Source organism: Girardinichthys multiradiatus, chromosome Y (assembly GCF_021462225.1).
Source record: "Girardinichthys multiradiatus isolate DD_20200921_A chromosome Y, DD_fGirMul_XY1, whole genome shotgun sequence".
In the NCBI taxonomy this organism is placed as follows: Eukaryota; Metazoa; Chordata; class Actinopteri; order Cyprinodontiformes; family Goodeidae; genus Girardinichthys; species Girardinichthys multiradiatus.
Window position 1 is genome coordinate 5,034,149 of NC_061818.1, and position 15,455 is coordinate 5,049,603.

General features: G+C 41.2%; 1 protein-coding gene across 3 annotated transcripts in view; it reads left to right on the forward strand.

The window, feature by feature from the left end:
- LOC124864287 (histone deacetylase 5-like) overlaps positions 1-15,455 on the forward strand; it is a 137,173-nt gene that overhangs the window by 85,359 nt on the left and 36,359 nt on the right. For all 3 annotated transcript variants that reach the window (XR_007037281.1, XR_007037282.1, XM_047359012.1), the window contains exons 21-22: positions 13,020-13,139; positions 13,295-13,392. Coding sequence is in view for 1 of the 3 variants with exons in the window: in XM_047359012.1 (XP_047214968.1) it covers positions 13,020-13,139; positions 13,295-13,392 (218 nt within the window). In the remaining 2 variants the exon portion in view is untranslated. The remainder of the gene's footprint in view (positions 1-13,019; positions 13,140-13,294; positions 13,393-15,455) is intronic.

Here is a 15,455-nt window from a genome sequence, read left to right on the forward strand (position 1 = left end):
GGACTATTGTAATTCTTTACTATCAGGATGTCCACAAAATGCAGTTAAAAGCCTTCAGCTGACTCAAAATGCTGCAGCAAGAGTTCTGATGAAAATTAAAAAGAGAGATCATATTTCTCCTATTCTAGCTTCCCTTTATTGCTCCCTGTTAAATCCAGAATAGAATTTTAAATTCTCCTCCTCACATATAAAGCCCTTAATGATCTAGCTCCATCATACATCAGAGATCTGATGGTTCCATATGTTCCTAACAGAGCACTTGGTTCTCAGACTGCAGGTTTACTGGTGGTTCCTAGAGTCTCTAGAAGAACAATGGGAGGCAGATCCTTTAGTTATCAGGCTCCTCTCCTGTGGAATCAGCTCCCAGTTTTAGTCCGTGAGGCAGACACCCCGTCTACTTTTAAGGCTAGGCTTAAAACTTTCCTTTTGGATAAAGCTTATAGTTAGAGTGGCTTAGCTTATCAGGGAGGGAGCCTTCCTCCCCCCTGTTGGTTGGAGTAAGGGGGAGTCAGGTTTAGCCTGAACCGGCTCAGTTATGGATGAGGTGCAAACACACCCTCCATTTCTGCTACCTGTATGACCCCTTCTCTTTTCCGATGGTTATAATCAGTCTGACAGAGAGTGGTATCCCAATCCTTGTGATTTTTAGTATAACAATGACCATCAGTGGGACCCTTTGTGGAGTTCCTTGAGACGACATTGTTGTAAATAAGCGCCATTTAACTAAATAATCTGAACTCAAACTTTCTGTGTAGTTATGCTGCTATATGCTTAGGCTGCTGAAGGACATAATGACCACATTCACCCTCTTCGCTACATTCTCACACTACTCTCCAATTTTGCATTATTTGCTGTTATTTCAGTTTTTAACCTTGTTCTCTCTATTCTCATCCTAGAAGCTACACCTGGCCTGGCTCTGTGTCTACCTGTGACACCTTTCTGGAGAGGGGAATCGTCCGAGCTTCTGCGGGCAAACACTTAATGCTCACCCTCTACCGATGATCCACATAGCCCTGTCTTTTAGTGTTTAACCCTTTCTCTCTCCTAGACATGGCGATTGACTGAGCTTAACTGTAACAAACTCTATGTGCTCTCTTTCAGACTCTAACCTTGAAAACTGGCTCAGAGTTTATCTGTTCTTTCTTTCTAGGTGAAACGACTAAAGGAGCTACATTTACTCCATCAACATTTACTTTTCCTTCCCATAGAAAGTACTCCTGGATCAGTGCTTCTGTGTTCTTTTTGTGTCTCTGCTCTGTTTTCTCAAACCCCCAGTCGGTCGTGACAGATGGCCGCTCACACTGAGCCTGTCACTGTCTCTACATGCTCATCCAAGAGGAGGGAATGCTGCAAATCACTGACTGGATGTAATCTGCTGGGTTTCCTTAGATAGAAAAACTTTTTATCCAACTTTAATAAATAACTAACTCTGTCTGCACTGTTCAATGGTTAGGATAAATTGGAATGTATGTAACTGACTGTTGTGAAGTGCCTTGAGACAACATGTGTTGTGAATTGGCGCTATATAAATAAAACTGAATTGAATTGAATTGAGTTGAATTTAATTGAAAGGGTTAAACACTGAAAAACAGGGCCATGTGGATCATCGGCAGAAGGTAAGTTGTTGGCAGCAGAAGCTTGCCCCCCTCCAGGAAGGTGTCACAGGTAGACACAGAGTCAGGTCATGTGTAGCTTCTAGGAAGAGAAAAGAGAGAGAACATAAAGTTGAAAGCAAATAATGCAAAATTGGAGAGTAGTATGAGAATGTAGCGAAGAGAGTGAAAGTGGTCATTAATGTCCTCCAGCAGCCTAAGCCTATAGCAGCATAACTACAGAGATAGCTCAGGATAACCTAAGCCACTCTAACTATAAGCTTTATCAAAAAGGAAAGTTTTAAGCCTAGCCTTAAAAGTAGACAGGGTGTCTGCCTCACGGACTAAAACTGGGAGCTGATTCCACAGGAGAGGAGCCTGATAACTAAAGGATCTCCCTCCCATTCTACTTCTAGAGACTCTAGGAACCACCAGTAAACCTGCAATCTGAGAACGAAGTGCCCTGTTAGGAATATATGGAACAAGGAGCTCTCTGATGTATGATGGAGCTAGATCATTAAGGGCTTTATATGTGAGGAGGAGAATTTTAGGAAAGAAAAGTGAAACATTAATGGTTATAGCTCCTTTAAAGCCTTCATCTAGGAGAGAAAGACAGCAGCCAGTTTTCAAGACTTGACTATGAAAGAGCACATACAGTTAGTCACAGTAGATGCTCAGACAGTAGCTAAGTCTAGGAGAGACATGCTTAAACACTGAAAGACAGTGTATCATCTGTATAAGGTGAGCATTAAGTTGTTGGCAGCAGGAGCTTGGCCGATGTCCCCCTCCGGGAACGTGACACAGCTAAACACAGAGCCAAATCAGATGTGGCTTCTAGAAAGAGAAGAAAACAAAGAGAGAACATAAATTAAGAGCTGAAATAACAGCAAAAGACGCACAATTGGAGAGTAGTATGATAATGTAGCAGGGAGAGTGAAAATGGTTATGTCCTCCAGCAGCTTAAGCCTAAAGCAGCATGGCTACAGAGATAATTCAGGATAACCTTACTTTAAGCTTTATCAAAAAGGAAAGTTTTAAGCCTAGCCTTAAAAGTAGACAGGGTGTTTTCCTCACGGACTAAAACTGGGAGCTGGTTCCACAGGTGAGGAGCCTGATAACTAAAGGATCTGCCTCCCATTGTTCTTCTAGAGACTCTAGGAACCACCAGTAAACCTGCAGTCTGAGAACCAAGTGCTCTGTTAGGAATATATGGAACTTTATGGAATTAAGGACTTTTTAAGGAGAATTTTAAATTCTATTATGGATTTAACAGGGAGCCAGTGAAGGGAAGCTAAAATAGGAGAAATACGATCTCTCCTTTTAATTTTCATCAGAACTCTTGCTGCAGCATTTTGAATCAGCTGATGGCTCTTAACTGCATTTTGTGTCATCCTGATAGTAGAGAATTACAATAGTCCAGCCTTGAAGTAACAAATGCATGGACTAGTTTTTCAGCGTCACTCCTGGACAGGATATTTCTAATTTTGGCAATGTTCCTGAGGTGAAAGAAGGAAATCCTAGAAACCAGTTTAATATAGGATTTAAATGACATGCCCTGGTCAAAAATAACACCAAGGTTTTTTACTTTATCACCGGAGGTCAGTTTAATGCCATCCAGATTAAGTGATTGACTTCTGTCTTGTCCTAATTTAGAAGCAGAACTTTTGAAGTCATCCAAGTTTTTATGTCTTCAAAACATGCTTGTAGTCTATCTAACTGGTTGGGTTCATCAGGATTTATGGATAAGTAAAGCTGAGTATCATCAGCATACAATGAAAATGTATCCCATGCTGCCTGATAATTTGACCTAATGGAAGCATATATATAGTAAAGACAATTGGCCCAAGTACTGAACCCTGTGGTACTCCACAATTAACCCTGGAGTTTAAAGATGATTTATCATTTACATGAACAAACTGGAATCTGTCAGACAAATAAGATTTAAACCAGCCTAGCGCTGTTCCCCTGATCCGTACAGCATGTTCCAGCCTTTCTAAGAGAATATTGTGATTGACTGTATCAAATGCAGCACTGAGATCTAACAGAAACAGAACAGACACAAGTCCATTATCTGAGGCTAGGAGAATATCATTAGTGACTTTCAGCAGAGCTGTTTCAGTGCTATGATGAGCTCTGAAGCCTGACTGAAACTCTTCAAACAGGTCATTGCTGTGTAAATGCTCACACGTTTGATTAGCAACTATTTTCTCAAGAATTTTAAATAATAACGGAATTTTGGATATAGGTCTGTAATTGTTTAAGTCGTCTCGATCAAGCAAAGGTTTCTTAAGTAAAGGTTTAATTACAGCTACCTTAAATGCCTGTGGTACATATTCATTTACTAAGGATAGATTAATCATACCTAAAATGGGGCTGGTAATCAGAGGGAGCACTTCCTTAAATAATTTGGTTGGGATTGGGTCCAACATACAAGTTAAAGGTTTAGATGAAGCTAATATTTCTGATAACTCAGGAAGCTCCACAGGATAAAAACAGTCTAAACACAGATCATGTTCTACAGTTACTTCCAATGTTGTCTAACTTTCTGAGGATGAACTAATCATCTTCTGGAGTATGCCAATGATTTTGTTTTTAATAGAATCAGTTTTATTTAAGAAGAATCCCATGAAGTCATGACTGCTGAGAGCTAAGGGAATGGATGGCTCAACAGAGCTATGACTCTGTGTAAGTTTAGCAACTGTACTAAAGAGAAACCTAGGATTATTCTTGTTCTCTTCTATTAATGATGAGAAATAAGCTGTTCTAGCTTGGTGAAGTGTCTTTTTAAACAACAGTAGGCTGTTTTTCCAGATTACATAGGAATCCTCTAGGTGTGTAGAGCGCCATTTACTCTCCAATTTTATAACGTTGTGCTTTAAAGTACACAGCTCTGAATTAAACCAGGGAGCCAGCCTCCTATGAATAATTTACTTCTTTTTCAAGGGGGCTGCATTGTCTAATGCACCACGCAATGATGAAGTAACACTATCAACAAGAGAATCAATTTGTGAAGGGGAAGAAACAGTATTATTGCCCCCCACTGTGTTTTTCTGTGATAATGTGGAAATTAAAAGTGGAACAAGTTCTTTAAAGGTTGTTACAGCATTGTCTGATAATGATCTACTATAATGAAATTTTCTTTCAGGTGTGGAGTACTCAGTTAAATTAAACTCAAAGGTTATTAAAAAATGGTCAGACAGGACAGGGTTATGAGAAAATATTGTTATGTCTTTACACTCAATGCCATATGTCAGCACAAGGTCCAGAGAATGATGATAAAAGTGGGTGGGTTTGTTAATGTTTTGAACAAAGCCAACTGAGTCTAAGATAGCATTAAACACTATATTTAGGCTATCACTTTCAGTGTCAACATGAATGTTAAAATCTCCCACTATAATAACCTTATTTGTATTTAACATTAAATCCGATAAAAATTGAGAGTAAGGGCCTGGTGGATGGTACAAGACAAAAAAACAGAAGATGTTTTAGTGCTTTGCAATTTTAGATGAGGAAAACTAAGGATTATATATTCAAGTCAAATATTCCAGTTGTAGCTATTAATTGGTCTGGGACTAATCAATAAATCGGACTGAAAGATGGTTGATACTCCTCCTCCTCGCCCAGTATTTTGAGGAATGTGAAAATTTAAATAATTAGTAGGAGTTGACTCATTTATAGTAACATAATCCTCTTGCTGGTGCGAGGTTTCTGTGAAGCAAAATAAATCAATCTGATTGTCACAAATCAGGTCACTAACTAGGAAAGTTTTTGAAGAGAGAGATCTTATGTTCAGTAAGCCACAATTAATTGTTTTATTTTTCTTTTTAGTCTGAGTTGTGTTTATTTTTATGAGATTTTCATGATTTCCTCCTTTTAGATAATTTTTTAACCTATTCAATTTTGGCCATGGGCGAGACACTGTCTTAATAGGGTAATGGGTGGGTAGCAGTACAGAAGCTGCAGAGAGGAGTATTAAACTACGACCCTGCTTCCTGGTCTGAACCCTGGGTTGTCAAAAGTTTGGAGAACTAACAAATCCGGCCAGATTCCCAGGAAGAAGAGCTGGTCCATCCAAAGTGGGGTGGATACCGTTCTCCGGATCAGACCAGGTTTTCCCCAAAATGTTCACCAGTTTCAGGTATGATTTGATGTCGCCCATTCTGGCCCCTGGCAAACATTTGACTATGGTTGCTGGTGTCTCTAGTGCCACATTTCTGACTATGGAGCTGCCAATTACCAGAGATGGCTTCTCAGCCGGTGTGTCACTGAGCGGGGAAAATCTGTTAGAAAAGCAGACGGGTTGGTGGTGACCTATGGGCTGGGATCTAGGACTATGCTTTCTACGTACTGTCACCCAGCCGGCCTGAGGCCCCGGCTACGCAGGCTCTGCTGAAGGACTGCTATGGGGAGCTACCCTCGGTGCTCCGCACTGGCTAAGGGGCCTCGGCTATCTGCTGGTTTTTCAACAACGTGGAGCCGGGCCTCCAGTTCCGACACCCTTGCCTCCAAAACTACAAAAATGCTACTTTATTACACATACCATTATCACTAAAGGAGGCAGAGGAGTAACTGAACATCTGACACAGAGAGCAGGAGAGAGGAGGAGACTCAGAGAAACGGCAGAATGGGTAGCCATGGTGGAGCTGCCAATTACCTGGTAAGGGGTCGCTAAGCTAGTGACCCCTAACGTGCTTATGTATTAGAACAAGTCAGAGATATGACACTAGAAAGAAATCTGATCAAACGAGACAGCCTTCACACACCAAACAATCCGAGTGCAACAGTGAAAACAGGAAGTGACGAATATGCATTAGCACTTAAATTTTAATTCAGTCAGTCATTTTCTACCGCTTATTCCATAGTGGGTCGCGGGGGAGCTGGTCCCTATCTCCAGCAGTCTATGGGCGAGAGGCAGGGTACACCCTGGACAAGTCGCCAGTCCATCGCAGGGCAACACACAAACAACCATGCACACACTCATTCACACACCTAAGGGCAATTTAGAGTGACCAATTAACCTAACAGGCATGTCTTTGGACTGTGGGAGGAAGCCGGAGTACCCGGTGAGAACCCACGCATGCACGGGGAGAACATGCAAACTCCATGCAAAAAGACCCCCGGTCAGGAATTGAACCCAGGACCTTCTTGCTGCAAGGCAACAGTGCTACCAACTGCACCACCGTGCAGCCCTTAAATTTTAATTCATACATCCTATATCACAGTACATTTTAAAACAGAGCTGTGCTAAAAACCTCAATGTTATGTTATTTTTGACAAGAACATATAATTTAAATCCCTTATCAAGCACGTTTCTAGGATTTTCTTCTTTCACCTCCAGCAACATTCTGTCCTATCAGAATATTCGCAAAATGATATTAAAAGTTTGCAGCTTATCCAAAACACTACAGCATGAATTCTGATGAAAATTATAAAGAGAGATCACATAGTGGCTTTTAAAAGTATTCACACCCCTTGAACTTTTGCTTACATTGTCACATTACAACCACAAACATAAATATATTTTTATTGGAATTTTATGTGAAAGGCCAACACAAATTGGTACATAATTGTGAAGTGGAATGAAAATTATACATGATTTCTTTTTTTTTTAATAAAAAACTGAAACGTGCGGTGTGCAAAAGTATTCCATCCCCCTGAGTCAATACCTTGTAGAACCACCTTTTGCCACAATTACAACTGTCTTTTACGGTATGTCTCTACCAGCTTTGCACGTCTAGTGACTGAAATTTTTGCCCATTGTTCTTTGCAAAACAGCTCAAGCTCAGTCAGATTAGATGGAGCGTGTGAACAGAGGTTTTCAGATGTTGCCACAGATTCTTGATTGGGATTAGGTCTGGACTTTCACTAGGCCATTCTAACACATTATTATGTTTTGTTTTAAACCATTCCATTATAGCCATGGCTTTATGTTTAGGGTCACTGTCCTGCTGGAAGGTGAACCTCCACCCCAGTCTCAAGTCTTTTGCAGACTCCAACAGGTTTTCTTCCAAGATTGCCCTGTATTTGGCTCCATCCATCTTCCCATCAACTCTGACCACCTTCCCTGTCCCTGCTGAAGAGAAGCACCCCCAGAGCATGATGCTGCCACCACCATATTTGACAGTGGGGATGGTATGTTCAGAGTGATGTGCAGGATTAATTCTCCACCACACATAACGTTTTGCATTTTGGCCAAAAAGTCCAAGTTTGGTCTCGTCTGACCAAAGCACCTTCTTCCACATGTTTGCTATGTCCCCAGCATGGCTTCTGGCAAACTACAAACGGGACTTGTTATGGTTTTCTTTTCACAATGGCTTTCTTCTTGCCTCTCTTCTATAAAGCCCACATTTGTGCAGAGCATGGCTAATAGTTTCTTGGCTGTATATTTGATCAGTGCTCTCCTTGTTTGGCCTGTAAGTTTAGGTGGACGGCCTTGTCTTGGTAGGTTTCCAATTGTGCCATACTCTTTCAATTTCCGGATAATGGATTGAACAGTGCTCTGTGAGATGTTCAAAGCATGGGAAATCTTTTTATAGCCGAAGCATGCTTTAAACCTCTCCACATTTTTATCTCTGACCTGTCTGGTGTGTTCCTTGGACTTCATTATGCTGTTTGCTCCAAAATATTCTCTAAACCAACCTCTGAGACCGTCACAGAACAGCTGTATTTGTACTGAGATTAGATTACACACAGGTGGACTCTATTTAGTCATTAGCAATCATCAGGCAACTTCTGAAGGCAATTGGTTGCACTCAGAGTAAAGGGGGCTGAGTACTTTTGCACACCGCCCTTTCCAGTTTTTTATTTTTACAAAATGTTTTAAATCATGTACAATTTCCATTACACTTCACAATTGTATACTACGTTGTGGTAGTCTTTTACACAAAATTCCAATAAAATATATTTATGTTTGTGGTTGTAATGTGACAATATGTGGAAATGTTCAAGGGGTAGGAATAGTTTTACAAGCCACCGTATATCTCCTATTTTAGTTTCCTTTCATTGGCTGCCAGTTTAATCCAGAATAAATCTTAAATAGAATTTAAAATTATCCTTCTCATATATTTCATAAAACTCTTAATAGTCAAGCTCCATCATACATCAGAGATCTGATTGTTCCATATGTTCCTAACAGAGCACTTCGTTCTCAGACTGCAGGTTCACTGGTGGTTCCTAGAGTCTCCAGAAGTAGAATGGGAGGCAGATCCTTTAGTTATCAGGCTCCTTTCCTGTGGAACCAGCTCCCAGTTTTGGTCTGTGAGGAAAACACCCTGTCTACTTTTAAGGGTAGGCTTAAAACATTCCTTTTTGATAAAGCTTATAGTTAGAGTGGCTTAGGTTATAGTTATGCTGTAGTTATGCTGAAATAGGCTTTCCCTCATTCTGGTACATTCTCATATTACTCTTGTCTTATTTGCTGTTATTTCAGCTAACTCTGTGTTCTCTCTCTGTTTTTTCACGTTCTAGAAGCTACATATGGCTCTTTGTTTAACTGTGGCATCGGTTGAGCTTCTGTTGCCAACAACTTAATGTTCTCCTTATACAGATGATACACTTGGCCGTTTTTCAGTGTTTAACCCTGTCTCTTCTAGACATAGCTACTGACTGAGCTTTAATTATGACTAACTGTAGGTTCTCTCTTTCGTGCTCTAGATTTAAAAACTGGCTCAGAGTTCACCTGCTTAGCTGTCTTTCTCTCCTAGATGAAGCCACTAAAGGAGCTACTATTATTTCTTTTTGTGGTGTTCTGTTTATGTCTCTGCTCTGTTTTCTCAAACCCCCAGTCGGTCATGGCAGATGGCCACTCAAATTGAGCCTGGTTCTGCTGGAGGTTTCTTCCTGTTAAAAGGCAGTTTTTCTCTCCACTGCCACTACACGCATGCTCAGTGTGAGGGATTGCTGCAAAGTCAACGCCAGTAACTGTCCAGAATCAAAATCAGAATTCTTTATTTGCTCCACATGGGTGCAATGAAATTTTCAAAACAAAACAAAAACAGTGCAGGCAAGTAGTGCAAATTAAAGAAAATAAATATTAAAAAGTTTAAAAGTTATAAAAAGTTATAAAAAAGTTATAAAAAAAGGACTGTGCAGGTGGAAAAAAATAATATATATATATACAAGAATATTTACAGGTTGTTCCAGTATTGCACATGAGGAGCATATTGCACTTGGTGTTGAAGAAATTGCACAGAATGTATTTACTGTTTATGTCATTATTGATAGTAACAGTTGTTACAGTGTACATGAGGCGTTCAGGGCAACAACAGCTCTTGGAAAAAAGCTGTTTTTAGGTCTGTTTGTTTTGTCCTTATTGCCCTGAAACGCCTCCCAGGGGGGAGCAGTTGAAAAAGATGGTGACCGGGGTGCGAGGAGTCCCTGATGATGCTGCGGGCTCTCCTGAGGCAGCGGGTGGAGTAAATCTCCTCCAGGGAGGGGAGAGGGCAGCCAGTCGGTCTCTGGGCGGTGTTGATGACCCGTCGGAGCTGCTTCAACTCTGCTGCAGTGCAGCTGGAGAACCACAGCGAGATGCCGCAGCTCAGCACTCCACAGAGCAGCGGTAGAAGGACAACAGCAGCTCTGGTCGCAGGTTGTTCTTCTTGAGAATCCTCAGGAAGTACAGTCTCTGCTGCGCCTTCTTCAGGATCGCCGTAGAGTTAGTAGTCCACATCAGATCCTCGCTGATGTGGGTGCCCAGGAACCTGAAGTCCACTGTCGCTATATGCTCATCCAAGAGGAGTGACTGCTACAAGTCACTGACTCAATGCAATCGGCTGGGTTTCCTTAGATAGAAAAATACTTTTAACTAATTTGAATAATAGCCTGAATCCTACTGCACTGTTTGACATTTAGGATCAATTGGAATGTATGTACTTGACTTGAAATATGTATGATTCGATTAAATTGACTTTGAAGTCAATTCGAGGTACTTGAGACAGCGTGTGGTGAATTGGCGTTATATTAATAAACTATATTCAATTCAATACAATTCAACATTAGTTTATTCATCCCAAAGGGAAATTAAATGTTGTAGCTCATATTATGAAGGTTTCTTCAAAGAGCTGTTGTAGATGCTGATGGCTGTGGGCAGGAAGGATCTCCTGTAGAGGTCTGTCTTACAGCACATCTGAAGAAGCCTCTGACTGAAGACACTCTGTTGTTGTAGGACAGTCTCATGAAGAGGATGCTCAGGGTTCTCCATAATTTTCTTCGTTTTATGAAGAATCCTTCTAGGCACAATGATCTCCAGAGGTTCTAAGAGTAGTCCCCAGAGCTATTATTAGCTACCCCAGCAGATGATAGCAGAAGAGATCACACTCTCCACAACAGACTTACAGAAGATATGCAACATCTTGCTGCAAACACCAAAGGACCTAAGCTGCCTCAAGAAGTACAGTCCGCTCTCTCCCTTCTTGTAGACGGCTTCACAGTTGAATCTCCACTCCAGTCTGTTGTCCATATCAGTAAACTGAATTGAAAAAGTCAGTGAAAAGTCACTTTTCTTTTGGTTTATTATCTGTGAAACATGCAACAAATAAAATGCCACTAGGCACCTGTTTGGTTGCAAAATGTGAGGAACGGTATAAAAAAATGTTTCAAAATCTATAAATTTAAGTCAGGAAAGGTAAGGGATTTTAATAATGCCATAACGGAGTTTTTCCTCTCCACTGTCGCTACATACAGGGGTTGGACAATGAAACTGAAACACCTGGTTTTAGACCACAATAATTTATTAGTATGGTGTAGGGCCTCCTTTTGCGGCCAATTCGTCTTGGGAATGACATATACAAGTCCTGCACAGTGGTCAGAGGGATTTTAAGCAATTCTTCTTGCAGGATAGTGGCCAGGTCACTACGTGATACTGGTGGAGGAAAACGTTTCTTGACTCGCTCCTCCAAAACACCCCAAAGTGGCTCAATAATATTTAGATCTGGTGACTGTGCAGGCCATGGGAGATGTTCAACTTCACTTTCATGTTCATCAAACCAATCTTTCACCAGTCTTGCTGTGTGTATTGGTGCATTGTCATCCTGATACACGGCACCGCCTTCAGGATACAATGTTTGAACCATTGGATGCACATGGTCCTCAAGAATGGTTCGGTCGTCCTTGGCAGTGACGCGCCCATCTAGCACAAGTATTGGGCCAAGGGAATGCCATGATATGGCAGCCCAAACCATCACTGACCCACCCCCATGCTTCACTCTGGGCATGCAACAGTCTGGGTGGTATGCTTCTTTGGGGCTTTTCCACACCGTAACTCTCCTGGATGTGGGGAAAACAGTAAAGGTGGACCCATCAGAGAACAATACATATTTCACATTGTCCACAGCCCAAGATTTGCGCTCCTTGCACCATTGAAACCGACGTTTGGCATTGGCATGAGTGACCAAAGGTTTGGCTATAGCAGCCCGGCCCTGTATATTGACCCTGTTGACCTCCGGACGGACAGTTCTGGTGGAAACAGGAGAGTTGTGGTGCACATTTAATTCAGCCGTGATTTGGGCAGCCGTGGTTTTATGTTTTTTGGATACAATCCGGGTTAGCACCCAAACATCCCTTTCAGACAGCTTCCTCTTGCGTCCACAGTTAATCCTGTTGGATTTGTTTCGTCCCTCTTGGTGGTATGCTGACATTATCCTGGATACCGTGGCTCTTGATACATCACAAAGACTTGCTGTCTTGGTCACAGATGCGCCAGCAAGACATGCACCAACAATTTGTCCTCTTTTGAACTCTGGTATGTCACCCATAATGTTGTGTGCATTTCAATATTTTGAGCAAAACTGTGATCTAACCCTGCTAATTGAACCTTCACAGTCTGCTCTTACTGGTGCAATGTGCAATCAAAGAAGACTGGCTACCAGGCTGGTCCAATTTAGCCATGAAACCTCCCACACTAAAATGACTGGTGTTTCAGTTTCATTGTCCAACCCCTGTACATGTATGAGGGATTGCTGCAAAGTCAACGCCAGTAACTGTCCACTGTCTCTACATGCTCATCCAGGAGGAGTGAATGCTACAAGTCTCTGACTTGATGCAATCTGCTGGGTTCCCTTAGATAGAAAAGGTTTTTATCCAATTTTGAATAAATAACTGAATCTGATTCCACTGTTTAATGATTAGGATTAATTTGATTGTATGTACCTGACATTTGTGAAGTGCCTTGAGACGACGTGTTGTGAATTGGCGCTATATAAATAAAACTGAATTGAATTGAATATGTGTGGTATGGTTTGTAATCACTAAACTCTTGGCTTTAAACATGAGACATGGTGACTGCCACATCATAACTGTTTCATGTCATATTTGAGAAGTGTCAAGAATGCAGAGGGATAAAATGTTGACCTAATTCATTGTGTTTTTTGTACCTCGATGCAAGTATCTTAGTGACCTTAAATCTGATGCCACTATAAACTGTCACGGCAGGACATTCACCATGGCAATGGCACCCAGCAGGCCTTCTACAATGATCCCAACGTGCTTTACATATCTCTGCATCGGTACGATGATGGAAATTTCTTTCCTGGTAGTGGAGCACCAGAGGAGGTATGTATTGATTTATTTACTAGTCAAATAGACCATTGTCATAAATAAATTTACTTAACAGAAGCAGCAATATTTTTTCCAAAGTATACAAAGTATCAAAGATACTGCACAATAAAACTACTAGCATTGAATTTATTAGTAATGCATCTCTGCAGGTGGGCTCAGGTGCAGGAGTTGGCTTTAATGTAAATATAGCATGGACTGGAGGAATGGATCCTCCTATGGGTGATGTGGAGTACCTCACTGCCTTCAGGTAAATATTGACCATACTGGACCCTGTCAATTCTCCTCTGAGTAAGATCTATGTGGGCCAAAGTATATATTTATTATATAGTGTTCCAAAATGGTTAAATCTGAAGCATGTAGGCAATACCTGGATGAGTCTGAAAAGTAACTCCACTCGTGCCATGTTTACAGTGATATATTAATTCAATTCAATTCAGTTGTATTTATATAGTGCCAATTCACAACACATATTGTCTCAAGGCACTTCACAAAGGGTTTGGAATGGTGCTGGGGTGTTGGGGAGGTTAGAATAAACTACTGAGTATTAGAGTTTGGACATTTTAGAATGGGCTATGTGTAAGGGTACTAAGTAAAATAATAAACTGATAAAGTTTGTCCATCTATAGCCCACTGGTGGCCATTGTTATACTAAAAACATACTAAACATACTAAAAACAGAACAAGGATTGGGGGTACCTCTCTCTGTCAGACTGATTATAACCATTGGAAAAGAGAAGGGGTCGCACAGGTAGCAGAAATGGAGTGTGTGTTACAATATAACCATAGCAACAAGGTGTGTTTTTTTACTAGTGGGACCAGCTGATTAATATCTCAAAACCTCAAATAATAATAAAAAAACCATACGAGCAGACAAAGATTTAATGAGGAGCGGCAAACACAAAGGAGGTGGATTAGCAGGTGTTTTTCTTAACAACAGATGATGTATTCCAGGACATGTTACTGTCAAGTGTCATCTCTGCAGCCCAAATATTGAACTGTTAGCAGTACGTTTTCGTCCATATTATTTATCCAGCGAGTTCACCGGTGTTATTTTGGCAACAGTATATGTTCCACCTTTAGCTGTTGTCGACACTGCATGTGATGCCATCAGCTCAGTTGCTGCTAAGCTCCAGACACAACTACCCCAATGTGTTTGTGGCAATATCTGGTGATTTTAACCATGCTTCACTGCCAGCTACACTTCCAATGTTTCAACAGTTTGTCAGCTGCTCTACCAGAGAAAACAAAAGGTGGATTTGTTTTATGCAAATTTTAAGACCTCTAGGCAAATCAGATCACCATCTCGTTTTTCTCTGCTCAAAATATAAGCCCCTTGTTCACAGGCAACCTGTAATAAAGATAACTGTGAGAAGATGGTCACAGGAAGCTGAAGAATCCAACTGAGGTTGCTTTGAGGCTACAGTCCAGGACACACTGTGCAAGTCACATGGAGAGGACATCAATGTCATGAGTGAGTGTGTAACCGATATCTGTCTGGGTAACACCATCCCCACGAGAATGGTGAGATGCTTCCCCAATAACAAACCTTTGATCAATAGTGACCTGAAGGAACTGCTAAACAAGAAAAAAAAGCCTTCAGAGAGGGAGATGGGAAATTATTGAGGACCTAAGCCTGAGTTAGCCAACAAGCAACTATCAGGACCTCCAGTACAAGACAGACCCCTGTCATCTGCAGAATAACTATAAAACCTAAGTACAGGGAGCTGGTGGACCGTTGTGTGGCATGGTGTGGATTTTAAGAGAAACAGGAAAAGGTCAATTTTACCATCATGGGAGAAGAAGTAGAGGTTTTGAGTATAAATACCTTGGTGTACACCTGGACAACAGACTGGAATGGAGATGCAATAGTGAAGCCATCTACAAGAAGGGACAGTGCTGAATATACTTCTTGAGGAAGCTGAGCTTTGGTGTTTGCAGCAAGATGTTGCATATCTTCCATTAGTCTTTTCTGGACAGATTCTGCAATCACCTGCTGAGGTAGTAGCATCAGAGCTCAACAAGCTAATAAAGAAGGCTGGCTCTGTTCTGGGTACTCCTGTGGAACCTCTGGAGATCATTGCGCAAGGAAGCATTCTTCATAAAATAAAGAACACGAAAAACAAAGAGCATCCTCTTCATGAGACTGTCATACAATATCAGAGTGTCTTCAGTCAGAGGCTTCTTCAGATGTGCTGTAAGACAGACCTCTACAGGAGATCCTTCCTGCCCACAGCCATCAGCATCTACAACAGCTCTTTGAAGAAACCTTCATAATATGAGCTACAACAACATTTAACGAAAACGAAAAAC